The sequence below is a fragment of the Plectropomus leopardus genome, chromosome 8 (assembly GCF_026936395.1).
Source record: "Plectropomus leopardus strain MGB_pleo_1.0 chromosome 8, ASM2693639v1, whole genome shotgun sequence".
NCBI lineage: Eukaryota > Metazoa > Chordata > Actinopteri > Perciformes > Serranidae > Plectropomus > Plectropomus leopardus.
This window is the reverse complement of record NC_142183.1, coordinates 15,303,334-15,317,706: the sequence shown is the minus strand read 5'-3', so window position 1 is coordinate 15,317,706 and position 14,373 is coordinate 15,303,334. Positions and strand designations below refer to the sequence as shown.

The following is a 14,373-nucleotide window of genomic DNA, read 5'->3' as shown; positions in this document are numbered from 1 at the left end:
GACTAAAGTAAGCCCATTTTAAAACACGCTTCATTCAAACTCAACAGAAACAAAATTAAACTCACCAAAACTATCTTAGTTTGTCTTGCAGGGAAATAAAAGTTATAGTAATGTTTTTAAAGTAACAGTTGCTCATTTGAAAATGTATACTCCACTGCTCACTTGGTCGTTTCTGCAAAACCTCATCTCAGTGACTTCACGACTTACCACAAGTCAGTTTATTTATATTGAGGTTTATATAAGGAAGTTAGCCTGCTACCACTGTTGCAATGGCACCGGTGCTCATAAAAATATCCATCCTGCTACACTGATTTAAATGGGAATGTCTGTTCTACTCTTATTCTATTTCTATGATAGCTGCTCTCATAAATAGTAACCATGCACCTGCTTGCTGTCAGCAAATGCTAAGAAGCTGTCAGATCTCATGATTCAGAAAAAAGAGGAATAAATCAATACATTTTTGTCCAAAAAAAAAGAGAGAAAAGAAAAGACCAAAGCACTCTAAACGGATGAGACTGAAAATACTGTCTGGGCTTTTTTTGGGGCTTTGAATTGTGGTTGAATAAAAATAAAAAGGGACATGGACAAGACAAGATAAGACAATCTATCAAGAGTGTTTTAAACTGTAACAGTCAAGAGTTATAAATACTAATGCAAAGAGAACAGGTAAACTAACCAGAGACTGGAGACTGCCATCTGTTAAAGCTATATAAGGAAACACAGATAATGCATAGGTAGTTAAGAAGGGATATATACAACCTGTACGTATATGCACAAACAGTATAATGTACACAGTGACAGAAATAGTCACAATGCAACAATATGAAAAGATGAATTATAGACAGTTGAAGCCTGTTGGCTTTAAAGTGAACTTTATTTAACTTCAATGTGTCTAAATGGCTATAAAAAAAAGAAATAATAAAAATGAGCTTATTAATGATTTGAGCATTTGAGGCAGTCACTCATTAAAACAGACTTCAGTGTGCCTTAGATGTCTTAGGATGATTTGAGCATGCAAAGAAAGTTGGAAAGGAGTCCTGTTTCTTCTAAAAATAGCAACTATATAGACCTTGTAACCCTCAACCCGCAGGTCTTTTTCGTCTGCTGCCACTGACTGCGAACAGACCTGCAGCGCTGAGAGATGTGACATAAGGCCTGCAAAAATCAGACTGGGACTGGACTGGGACTTCTGAATGACAGCTGATAAAATTAACACTAAGACTTTTAATTATTCTAGTGACCTCAAAAGTGGATTAAGAAGCCTGGAAACAATTTGGATTTTTGGCTGTAAGTGTCTCACTCGCTATTTCGACTGGACGGCTTAATGCGAGTCCATGGATGAGGTTTAACTTTCGGGCTTCATTTTAAAAGGTAAGGACCCCTCATAATTTAAATCAAATAAATTATACCAACATGCTGCAGAGAATAGCTTTTATTACTCGTAAATGCTAAGTAAAGTTGTTTTTTTTTACAAGAATAGTGAATTTCATGGGTGGGAAGTAGCTGGCAAACAGTTTGCAAATTTGACCCCCATTGTATTGTGAGAACACTAATATTTGGGGACAAATACATCAAAACCAAGACAAATAAAACCCAAACTTTTGCATGTTGAGATACCACAAGAGGTTAGTCAGAAAATAGGATTCCTGTAAACTATGTAAACCTAATATGGGCTGATGAATACATAAGCTGATCTCCTGCTAATGGTATGGAACATATAGTCCTGATTTTAAACAAAAAATGATGGAGGAACCTACATGTCATGCATTTCTTATTGGTGCTAAGCCAATGTCAACCTATTGAAACAGGCTAATGCGGATTTCTCTGCTACCTGTGCTGTGATATCACGAAAACTTCTTTAACAAGCTAAAATATGCCACTGTCACTGAAACTTTTGTTATAGTGGTTATTGCAGACTAAACCCAATCTGCTGACCCGCAGTCAGTGGAAAACTTTTCAGCACAACTGTGCAGTGAGCTCAGAGAACAGAGATTTTAAGAAAATGGCACAATTGATGCATTTCCACACCCAAACTTCACCAAGTTGTCATTGGCACGATATTTTTTGGTTTATATCTAGTTGCAGTGACCTTGTTTTACATAGCAGTATTATGAGTCTAGTATATGCAACAAATGCCTCATAAACAGACTGAGCAGCATATCATTGTTGCAGGCTGGACCTGTGCAGATTATTTTCATTTTCACTGAAATTATTTTATGTGACTCAAAAACATGATCACATGGTACGTAGCACAAAAATAACCTACAATTGTGACAAAATGATGGCTCGCGAAATTACATTTTAAGGTGATCCTAAGTCCTGCTACATCTTTTGGTGTGGAAGGAGGAGTTGAGGAGTCTCACAGTCTGGGGAAAGAAGCTGCTCTGTAGTCTGGTGGTTCTGCAGCAGATACTTCTGCATCTTTTCCCAGAAGGGTGAACAGGCTGCGGCTGGTGTGGCTGCTGTCTTTCAGTATCTTTTGGGCTCTGTGCAGACACCTCACTTCACCACGGTCGCTGATCCTCTGCAGATGGGAACCAGTGATTTTCTGGGCAGACAAAAACAACAAATGTTACTTAAACAAGGAAATGGCATTTTTAAAAAAAGGTCCTGGTTTACAGGTAACTTTAGCTTATCTGAACAAAATTGATGCATGGATGGGCAATTTAAATAACACTTTAGGGAAAACATGAAAATATGGGGAAAATATGACACTGATCTCTCAAATGATACTCGTCTGGTTTCTATCCAGCCTTTTAAATCTTCTGCTGACTTTAGGACTTGTGATGTTATTCACTCTTAAATTACAGATAGCCTGCTTGTACCTTTCATGCAACAGATACTTTTCCAGTTCAAAATTTTGTTTAATTTCTACAGAAATATTGCATGATGTCATTCTTCTAAGCCCATCTTTTTGTATAAACTGATCTTTCAGCCTCTGTTCAACAGTTAGTTTCAAGCATGTTTTTACACTTTTGTGTGAGTCGGAGGTTTGAAAAACCACAGTCATCCCGGATCTGCTTAACTTGCAACACCCATTACGATGCATATGTATAACCATATTATTGAGGCTCATGGATGGATTGCTGAATGGTCCTACTGGGCACAGGCCAAGGGGCCCAAAGTGTGTTTTCTTGGGACAGCAAAACAGTGTCCCAACGCTGCCTCACTTTGCCTCTAACTGTCTTACCCTGACATCCTTATCTTAACATTAATCAATCTCAAAACCAAATTCAAATAGCTTTATTAGCATGAACAAAACATATTTTACTGTCAAAGCAGTTCACAAAACCAAACCATTATTTTACAAATATTGCATACATTCAATATCATTATCAATCATACAATCTCAACCCACACCTAACCAGTCCAACCAGCAAAGGCAATACGTATAAGATAATAACAGCAGGGCGGGCCATTCCTATGCTTTCCTGGAAAATGTAAATTTGCAACCAGGAGACTAAAAATGACCACAAACAAACTACAAAGAGAAACAAAACCACTAAAACCCCCCACAAAAGCACTGCAGGATGCAAAAACTACAGAAAGAAGCAAAACAACAACAACAACAAAAAGAGAGGCAAAAGAACCACAAAGTTGCGTTTCTTGTTCCTGGAAGAGAGGTGGGGGGGCCTTTTGAATGTGCCCAGGGGCCCATTGTCCCATAATCCGCCCATGTATAGGTCGAGTAAATAGTTGTTAGTTATTTGACTGAGTTTCCTTTACCTTTTCTCAGTCTACACCATTACTAATTCTCTATAGCCCATATTACTGAAATATATTTATTTAAATGCCATTTTGTTTAGTTTTCGTTTTAAACTGTCTAGTAAGTCTATATCTGGAATCACAAATCAAAGCACAAATTAATTAGCCACTGCTTTCTTTTTTTTTTTAAATACTTTTATCCTCTGTTCATCCATTTGTTGCAAACGACATCTCCTGCATTTTATAAAAGTCAAAGAAAACCCCTCAGATCGCAGGCTATAAGAGGTAAATGCGCAAGCTGTATGTGAATGGGATGACGCATTGCTCCGCAAAGGCAACTGATTGAGAGCAACAGCAAGATGGTGTGCACCATGCAGCGCAACATCCCGCTTTAATTCTTCCAGCACGTCGAACAACACAGCACACACACTGACCGCATCTTACGGATGGGGCTCGTTTTCATCTCAGCGGTGCAGCTCGAGTCCAAAAAACAAATGTCCACGGTGTGAATTGGCGCTCTCGCGTTGTGTATCCTGTTGATTCTGCCCGCCGAGCGTTAAGAGGAGCTCAGCTCGTCAGGAGGAAAAGCCTCACACAAGAAAACCTGGTCGCTCAAGCTACACTGGATGGCATTTCTTCCCCTGAGCTTTGTTTGCACATCGGACGCTTCAGTGTTTTGACCTCTATTTTAATTTGTTTTTTTATTTTTCAACGCTGGTTGAACACATCTGGAAAAAAAAAACCCCCAACACAACCTGCGCTCCATTTCTCCGCTTTTTTTCTCTCCTTTGTCACAGCAGAGCAGGTCGTGATTTTTGTATGCAACATAACGGGATTCATGGTGGGAGCATTTCCTTTCATCAATGTGCATTGATGTAGCAGAAAACGTGGAGGAGATAAGGTAGGTCAGAGCGTGCTTTTAAGACACTGGAGAAGGTGCAAAGACACACACACACACGCACACACAGCAGGCTGAATCTTGGTGTTTGTGCGCTCTCTTTGTCGTGTCGCGTGTGTGTTTGGAGAGCATCAATAGTTGGATGTTTCCACTGATATCCAATTGATAAAGCTCGCTCCTCGAGTAGCTCCCACGGTCCATTGTCTCGCTGCATGGCCCCTGCTTTAACACCAAACGCTCCATTTCTGATGAATCTCTCCTCTCTCCACAGAACCCTTATCTCAGCACCTGGAACCTGTGCTAAAGATTTCATTGAGGACAGTCAGCAATTAAAAGGATTTCGATTCTTGTCTAAATCGGGAATTACACATCCAAACTGGGATCTATGAGCGGAAAAGTGGCGAAGCCTAAAGAAGACAAGGATGCTTCCAAGGGTAAGAGGCGAGCCTTGCCTTCCACAGAGTGCTTTAACCCTAAATCACAGGTTTATCTAACGCCACCATTCATCCCCTACATGGTGCTGCTCCAGTCACCCTCTGAGGTGGAGACAATAACAGCCAGTGGATGGTGGAGCCATTCCCAGCACGGTGCATGTGGATGTTGCTGCTGTTTAAGATCTGAGCAGTCGCTGCTGTAGGCCTACATGCTGCACGATGTGTTGGTTTCAGATCACATGCTTTACTCGCATTGACTTGGTGATCGTTAAAAACAATCATGCAAAGCGAAAGAACCAATATGTTGCAGAGCGGTAGGCTACAGATGGAGAATGAGCATGGTGTTTGCGTTAAAAGTAAACATTACAGCGTTGAAGCGATGGCAGTGATGTGCTATTGTGTCACTGGCATCCTGTTGAAATGTCCCTTTGTGTTTCTCTTGCTCGCACCTTCTCCGCATCCGCACATCACATCTGTATCATGACGCGCGGAGCCTTTTCGCTCTCTGAGCTTATGACCTATAGCGTAAAAAATTCAGCTCCTTCACCTCTCAGGGGGAAAAAAAAGGGAAGTAAACTGCCTGTCCATTGCCATGGACACGGAGCGGAGACAGGGTTGCCAGAGAAACCTGGCGGGACTAATCAACCGCTCCATCTGCACACGGGGATGTGCACGACACTTTACGCACCGGCACACACATTACTGCACCTTTGGCTTTCTGTTGAACAATTAGACAAATCAGTAAATGAATCATGTGGTGCTGAACAATGACGCAGCTTCATTGCGTCAGTACATTTATTACCAGATCTATTTGCAACAGATCAGATTTGAGCCTTTTGTCTTTGTATCCTTTACTAGAATCACACTTCTATGACCTCATTTTATAATATAATAAGCTGCACTACACTGTGGCAGCTTGCCCGCTGCAGCCTTCCTGTTTATTTACAGTAGAGCAATTGAATTGGATCCCCTTGTCGTCAGGTTCTGGCTCTGTTTAAGAAGCTCACAACAAATCAATAAGGCTAACTGGCTTATTTTGGCAGCACTGCTACAAGTGATGACGTGATGTTACTATAAATGGTGCATACAGTAATGGCTACACCATAATGACCTACACTAAACTTAGCCTGTGTGCAGAAACTTTCCTTTAGTGGTACTTCACATTTATTTCATGTGTAGGCCATGTGAGTTATTATCCAACAGAATTACTGGAAGCTTTAGTCCCACATGATTATTGGACAATGAACTATTGTAATAAAAGTATTTACCTTATTGTTAGAGCTTGCACTAACTTACACTCATATGATCAACGAACAGTCTTGAAAAATACAAGCCCTATTTTTAAAATTTTTTTTTTTTGCTGTATAAATCATAAATAAAAGGCGTAAAAGGTCTTTTTTACTTTAATGATGTATTTACTGCACATCTACATAAAGCCCTCTATTAAACTTCTCAGTTTTAGAGGGCTGAGTATTGGTATTTGATACCTTTAAGCCTTTATAGCCAACCAACACGTTTTGTCCAGGGCTTGCATGAGAGGAAATATCAGCTTTCCATACCAGCAGACATCGATAGTCTGTTATTGCCATATGAATAGGGAAACCAGAAGAACCTCTTGATGCTAGTTAGCACTTTAGAAACGCAATCCAGTGTTGAAAGAACAAGGCATATTTACTGTGTGCCACTTAACAACAACACAATCCATCAAAAAAATGTTTCTGCTAAAGAGCTCAATGGCTAAAGAAAAACAATCTTACTTTATATAACAAGTTTGTTTCTACCCCCCTTGACTTTAGCTGTTAATTTACTTTCATTGACTTGCGTTTTCCCTCTGGTGCGCGTGATTTCATTCACCGACTGGCTCTGTCGTCTCTGACGCTGATTCAACATGCTGAATGAAATAAAAAGCCAACAAAACCTGATGAGAGCCTCAAAGACTAAGGCGACAGCTGCTCACTGATGGCCCAACATTGTCTGTCAGACGACCGTAGGCTTGGTGTGTCAGGGCCTTAAGGTATCTCCCAAAATGCCCCGTACCAAGTACTATTGGCACTTCTTCAGTCAAACAGTACCTGCATCAAATCTTTTTTGTACCTAGATCTAGAAAAAAATACTATTTTATGGTTTTGCAAACTGCATTCTTCAATGTAATACAATCTGTGATTTGCCCCCTACCGCAGCAACTACAACCCATACGGTGTGTGGGGTGGTGAAGTTGAGCGCAGTGTATTTCAGTTGGTAGTTCAGTGTCCTGAGATACCACCAAAATGTTCAGAAAGCATGGCTATACCACGCACCGTGGCGTTTGATAAAAAATGTGTAAAGATTATTTTTAATGTAGTACTCAGTTGGTATCGGTGTCAATTTAAGGGTACTGGTATTGTATTACTTTTAAATGACATCTGTCCTGATCAGTTTGAAGGATGCTTCTTATAGACTTTCCTGCCATGGGAATGCAGAGCTAATAGCTCAATCAAGTACAGAACATCCCTCTCATCATCTCTTTGTATGTGATTCATGTTTTTTTGTACATGGTGCCAAACAAATGTAACAAAACTAACTTAGAAAGCTAAAAAACAAAACATGGATTAAAGGATAGTGATAGCCAGGCATATCATGCTGACTATACAGCCAGCAAAATATGCTCAAAATAATTGATTTTAAGATTAACCTCCACAGCAACTTTCCCTCCCATCTCCCACTGGAAATCAATGGCATGTGTGAACAGCTGACTCATTTAAGCCCTAGGGCGGCACCATCTCCAAAACTATCAGATAAGATAAAAAAAAAAAATCACCTAAACCACGAACGCTCGACTAAGCGTGGTCTAGTTTTATAGACACACAGCAGGAAGCCAAAAGCTGGCGTGGCTCTGCTGCCTTCCGAAAAAAAAACCCCATCAAAAAACAAAACTGCAGTTCATTATCTGCATCACTGACAGGGTCACTTGGTGCCAGCTGCCCTCCATTAGAGACTTGAATGGCACAAGAGCAGGAATTGCACGAGGGGAAATCAGCACTGACCCTGCCAACGTTGGCAACCACCTGTCCCACAAATTATTTTAGGGAAACAGTCCATTAAAGCCGGAACCACCTGCCATCTCCACAGCCTTTTTTCTCCCTGCAAGCTGTTGGCCTGCAGAAGCTTCTGACTGCTCTGCTTATTCAGAACAGAAGTGATGCCCCATCTCCTCTCATTTATTCTCATCATTTTGGAGTCTCAATCCACAGCGCCTCAGCTATCTCTACCAATCAGCCAGCCTGCTAAAATTTCATATGAATGTATGTAATCTTTATTATATTAGCTCTGTGTCTACTTGTTTATGCGGCTTCTAGTTTCAGTTACATTTCATCAAGCGCCCTGATCATACAAAGATGATTACTGATTCAATATAATCCATAACTAGAACATATCTTGGAAATCTACAGGTTTAGAAACCCCATAAAGCCATTTGACAGAAGAAATTAGTTTGTTATAAAAAAAGTTGATAGACACAAACACAACAGAAATCAGAGAGATGGAAAGAAAACTTTTTCAGGAGTTACTTCCCTCCAAATAAAATTATATTGAACCAGAACGGCACTCGGAGAGCGCGGATCTCCGCCAAGGCCATATGCCCTATCTTGCAATGTTAACGAAAGTGAAGAATAATTTGTGAATCTGCCCCGAGATTCGAATACGCTCCAAAAATTTAATGAGTTCTTCCTTGGCCCATGTTACACCCTTCCAACAAGTTTCATGAAAACTCAGCCAGTAGTTTTATGTAATCCTGCGCCTCCTATCAATGGACTTGCTCCAAAAGGTACCTCCTTGGTGGAGGTAATTATTGCCCTTTCTCTACGGTGGTCCCAGTTGTAATAATATCAGAATCTGAAGTGCACAATTTTCAACCAGCTTTCAATCAAAACTGCTTGAACTGCTGTACTTCTGAATTTTTGTATTGCCTGCCACCCGTGCCGCCACAGCGGACACAAAGAGTATAGAAGCAGATCAAAAGACAGCCCGCCACCCTCTCTCTCTCTTGAATTTGGACTAAAATCTGATAAAACGGTAAAACTAGGCAGTGCTGAAGGAAATCAAGAATAAGTTACTGCACTGCCAATTTCTCCCTTAAAATGTTTGCACAAACATATTTTAATGCCCTGCTCAGCTGTAATAGCGGCGATAAATATAAAGCAAGATTTTGTCACTACATTGCATATTTGTCTCCTCAAATGTTTTCAGAAACTCATCTTAAGTTACTGTTTAGCTGTAAAACGAGATATTTTGTTACCAGCCAGCCGCTATTGTGTCAAGGGAATGAGTTTGCACTGTCACCCACCAGCAGGAGCGTTTATTGGTTTGGTACAGCGTAGTGCATTCTGGTAGTTGTAGGTTTTCTACCTCTTTAGCAAAAGCGAGTGTACTAGTCCTTTCCCTCACTTTATTTTTCTCTGATCATGTACCAAGTTTTGAAAGTATTTGTGTCTTTCTACTGTATAGATGGCCTAGATTTATGCGAGGAACCTCTTTATATTGGTGAAACACTTCTTTAAGTGCAGTTTTAAGACATGAATCACTCCCTCCTATGTGGCTCAGTCAGAAAGACCACAGTTCAACACGTGAAAGCAGTAAGTATGCAGAGACACAGAGGGAGACATGGCGGGGTAGAAGGAGGTGATGTGTAGCGGGAGCTCCAGTATCAACACCAGTGAATCACGTTGTGTTAGTTTCCCCTTGTCCTTGTGAAGCTAAGCTGTGCAGAAAAGTGATGTGTCAAAGCATGACGTACACACACTCTCTCAGCTTTACCACAGAGCCTGAACACTCAGACCAACTCTTGTTTATGCCCATTAACAGAACTGCATCGAGGTTCTGGCATCGATTATGCACACATTTCCACCTTGGCTGTTTGGCCTCTTGACATTAATACTATCTCGTCTAATAGCCACCCTCACATTTTACATTTTCAGCACATGTTTAGTTTGAAGATCACTTTTCCTGCATGCACTCCTTGCAGAGTTAATCAACTTTGACCGCACTTGTGTCACTCTCCTCACACTTCATCACAGTGCAGCGCATTGATAGACTCCACTCTTGGGTGTTGAGTGTCAGCTAGTGGATTCATGTCCGCCTCAAATTGCAGGTCTGAAGGCAGAAGCAGAAGGCATAAGTCTTGCATATTCGCAGGCAGATTAATTCAGCGCGAGGCCAGCCACAGAACTGAATCAATAGACGCCCAGAGAGGAGTTTCGAGCTGCTTCATTAATCACAATGCAGGCAGCTCACTCCTCCACAACACTGACACCTGCTCTAATCTCATCGGCACGACCGCACACTGTCTACAGTGTTGTTTAAAGTCTTTTCATCTAATGGCTAGATCTCAGAGAATCCCCTCTGAGTAGCGTGTGGTCAAGAATTTGCCCAACGTTTAATTATGACATAATGTCATATGTAGTCAATGTCTGTGCTGTCTGCTTTAGTTGTCATCTCTTATTGAACGTTTGAAATATATCTGCAGTGGTGCAAAGATTGCATGCATTGCTGGAATTGTAGCTAAGCTTAAGTAAAGTGGCTGGTGTGAAATAATATATATATATATATATATATATCAAAATACACTGAAATTGTCTGCAGAGTCAAAGTTACCAAGTCTGTTTTTAGCTGTGATGAGCAGTATGCATCCCACAGTGCATAAATTGACAGGTTGCAGCGATGCACACTACAGCTTCTTGTGCAGGCACATTAATGTGTGTGAGCCGAACTAGTACTGCAGGAGATTTTCTGGTGGGGGGTCCACAAATTCTAATCCTAGGGTTTGGAAAAATGATTCCAAATAAATCTTGAACCCAGCAAGCTCACAGGATTTCCTGCTATTTGACAGGGTCAGCTTAAAATTATTTCTTCTCTCAAATATTATTACAAAATTCAGTTCAGACTCTTCTCCTTTATATCCGTCTTAGCGACTGTACAATCTAGAGAGGGAACTTTTTGGACAACCGCTTGTCACAATGACTATTTTACTGCAACAGATCACAATATCACCAATTTAAAAGTTATGAAAGCAAAAATTAAATCTTCTGTATATAATATTCAGAACATTAATATAGCAGCAAATAACCGTTTGCTATGTACAGATATAGTGAAACAATGGTGTCCTGAGCAGAGAGTGAAGTCCTGCTCCCTCTGGGTGTGCACTGTAATCCCACCTTCTCTGTTTGTTGATGTGATAGATGGTCAATGATCCCACTACACGTGCGTGCAAGGGCCCCTGGCGGTCAGCAGTTAATCAGTGCTGGGCCTACGATTTGCCTCTGTGGGGTCGGCCTAGTTTTTATAGTCTGTCCTGCACTGTTGGTACTAGTCGGCCCTTGTTGGGTCTTGTCCGCTGTTTTTCGGCTCATTCAGCATGTTAAATCATGTCAGACCCGGTGGAGCCCTGAGTTGAGTGATATCACTCTGACTGGCATTTCAACCCAGTTCACAAAAAAGAGTAAAGAAAGTGAGGAAAGCAATCAAAATGACTAAAGTCAAGAGTAGGTGAAGCCAAAGCAAACTTGTCATATTTGGTAAGATTAGGTTTTTAGACAATGGTTTCTTTGACAGAAAAGTTTCGTAGCTGTTTGTGCTATTGTTTGCGAGCGCATGGTAAACGTCCTTTGTTATTTATTGTTAGCATCTCCATGTTGAGAACTGTGTGCAGATAGTCCCAATTCAGAAAAATACTTCAAAAAGTTTTAAGTCAATGAAAAGTTAAAGTACTTATTCACAGTACAACTACTTTCTATATTGCCAACAATATATCCAACACACCAAAGACAGTTTGTCACATGTAAACACTGGGCTGTGTGAGGACATGTTCTTCTGGAAGTATTCGTGGTGTCAGGGTGGTGGAGTTGTTGCCTGTCAGATACTTTCCTGGTACTGACGCAGATCCGGCCACACTGCCCAGAGGAAACTGGCTCGCCTCGCATCAGAGATCTGCCACTCTCCATCGCTGACTTGCACGCTGATCGCTGTTTTGGAATGTTGAGAGCCCCCGCTCTTCAATTCCTCTGTCAGTTTGGGTTTCTGAGTGACACGGGCTGCCCTGTGACTGGTGCATTGGCTTCTGGTTCTCGGCTCAGATTTTGCACAATTTGTTTCTAAGAAAGTTTTGTTCTTAGGAGTTGGTTGTGCCAAAGTTTGAAGTGGCCAGTTATTGATTAGTTAGTGGTGAAATACATCCGCCAACATGTTTTTCTTATTTCTCCCGACTCTGAAATGGAATCGCACTGTGTTTTACGTCACCACTGCCAGGAGTGTTCTGCCCGTAAAATCTCTAAATACCTGACTGTTGTGGTGCATTAGTCAGCTTGCTGCTAGTAATCCACAGAGCTGCATGTTTTTTGAGGTGAACAGCTATGTGAGCCGTCGCCTCAGTGCCTACTGGGACATGCCTGCCTCTGATTTTAATTTCCCAGGGTACAGAACCAGTGAAACATGTCACTGGTGTCACTGGTCCCCTGCATAGGCTTTTTTTTCAGTGCATGTTCGTTTTTTTCACTCTTGTCATTTCTTTACGTGGTAATACTCCTCTTGGTAGACATTAAGTTGCTCATGTCATCTGGCTTCCTCTCTAAATATCGTCACTCAGAGGGACTGAAGGGTTTTAATCCCCGTTAACGAAATGGCCATGAATGTTAAAACATCTGGCTCTCTGCTGAATCTCGCTGCTCTTTCGCAAACACCGGGATACACAAACTCAGACGGAAACGTGGTGATGTGGTGATCTAACAAACTAGCCATCTAAATAAGTGTTTTTAAATTACTGACGCTGTAGCTGTGAGAGATACCGATGCACGAAATATACATTTGATATTATTGTCTGCAAATGTTTTCAATGAGTTTCATAACTTTAGTGTTGAGTGTTCAGCGCTGAAGTGGATTTTATTGCAGCCAAACACTGACTTATCATTACAATAACATCATTTTCTCTTTTATAGGCCTGCCGCAGATTTTTCTGTGGCCCACTGTTGTTGAACAGTGCTCATGATGATAATCACATTTCTACACTTGAATTCTTTCATCTGAATAATGGTGCAGATTGGATCTCTAACAAATAGGTGTGGCATTAAACTACTACCTGTGGATTTTGGATTACTGCTGTTTTACTTTCAGAAATGCACTCTATGCTACAGCAGATAATCCTATCTAAAGATAATCCCCCATAATTGTGGTTATGTGTGTCAAACTGCCCCCGACAACAATACACAATGTCTCTCCGCAGGGCCACAACACTGAAATATTTCAGTGTTTTTCAATGCATATTCAAAACTATGTCACACAAGGCTTTGCACTGACATCAGCTGTATGGGATCTACTAACCCTTTCCTACAAACGTTAATACTTGAAATCCAAGTTGAGGTTAGCGGTCTTCATCTGGTGCAGGGTCGAGCAGGACATGACAGTTTTTCCAATGGATTATCTGCTAAATTAGACAAAGATGACATCAGCAGAAAATGGTCCGTGAGTGAATTTTTATCTGGTCTGCTTTCCACAGCGGCTGTTAAAGGGGTACTTTACCTATTTTCAGACAGCTCTGTGTCATAACAATGTGGTCAGTCTGTGTAAATGAACAGTGGTAAACTTTTCTCCGTCTTATCAGCGCCCAGATCTCCCTGCTCATCTACCAGCTCAAATCTGCTGGATGAGGGAAAACACATCATCCAGCTGATTTTGGCTGATTCTCAGGCTGTCGCTCAAACTACAGATTATACTATTGCATTTTTTGAAAGCCCACCACCGCGGACACAAAGAGAATAGAAGCAGATTGAGAGAGAGAATTGCTCGTCTTTCTCTAAAACTGAGACCAAACTGAAAAATTAGGCAGCGCTGATCAAACATAAATCAAGATTCGGTCACTGTATTGCCTATTTCTCGCCTTAATGTCTTCAGAAACATATTTTAGTGCACTGTTTGGCTGCAATGTGAGAATTTTTGAACAGGAAGCAGATGCCACACTAATAATTGTATTGTAAAATCAGAGGCTGAAAAAATTGAGATCAAACTATAAAACTAGGCAGTGCTGATCAAATATGAACCAAGATTCTGTTACTGTGTTGACTAAATCTTAGCTTCCTGTTTAACAGTAATTCAATTTCTTACACTCATTGTATAGAGATGACAAAGTGAATCAATTCGTCCCCACAGAATACCTTTGCCAGGCGTGTGACAATCCAACTCTGAGTGCTAATGGGCTCACCGCAGATCAAATGCTTTTAGCCCATCTGAGACGAAGGAAAGGCCTCATCTGTTCAACTGAGCATGTGGCAGCAGTGACTCATTTGTCTGTAAGCATTCACACCACCCTGAGCT

At 41.0% G+C, this 14,373-nt stretch overlaps 1 protein-coding gene across 3 annotated transcripts in view; it reads left to right on the top strand.

Moving 5' to 3' along the window:
* The first annotated feature begins 1,134 nt into the window (after positions 1 to 1,134).
* fgf13a (fibroblast growth factor 13a) overlaps positions 1,135 to 14,373 on the top strand; it is a 129,173-nt gene continuing 115,934 nt past the window's right edge. Inside the window, exons 1-2 of one of the 3 annotated variants that reach the window (XM_088080947.1) lie at positions 1,135 to 1,371; positions 4,875 to 5,037. In XM_088080947.1, coding sequence (XP_087937073.1) covers positions 4,989 to 5,037 — 49 coding nt within the window. In that variant the 5' untranslated portion in view covers positions 1,135 to 1,371; positions 4,875 to 4,988. Of the gene's footprint in view, positions 1,372 to 4,025; positions 4,607 to 4,874; positions 5,038 to 14,373 lie in introns of those variants that run through there. The other 2 variants (XM_088080948.1, XM_042493865.2) reach the window with 2 other exon arrangements.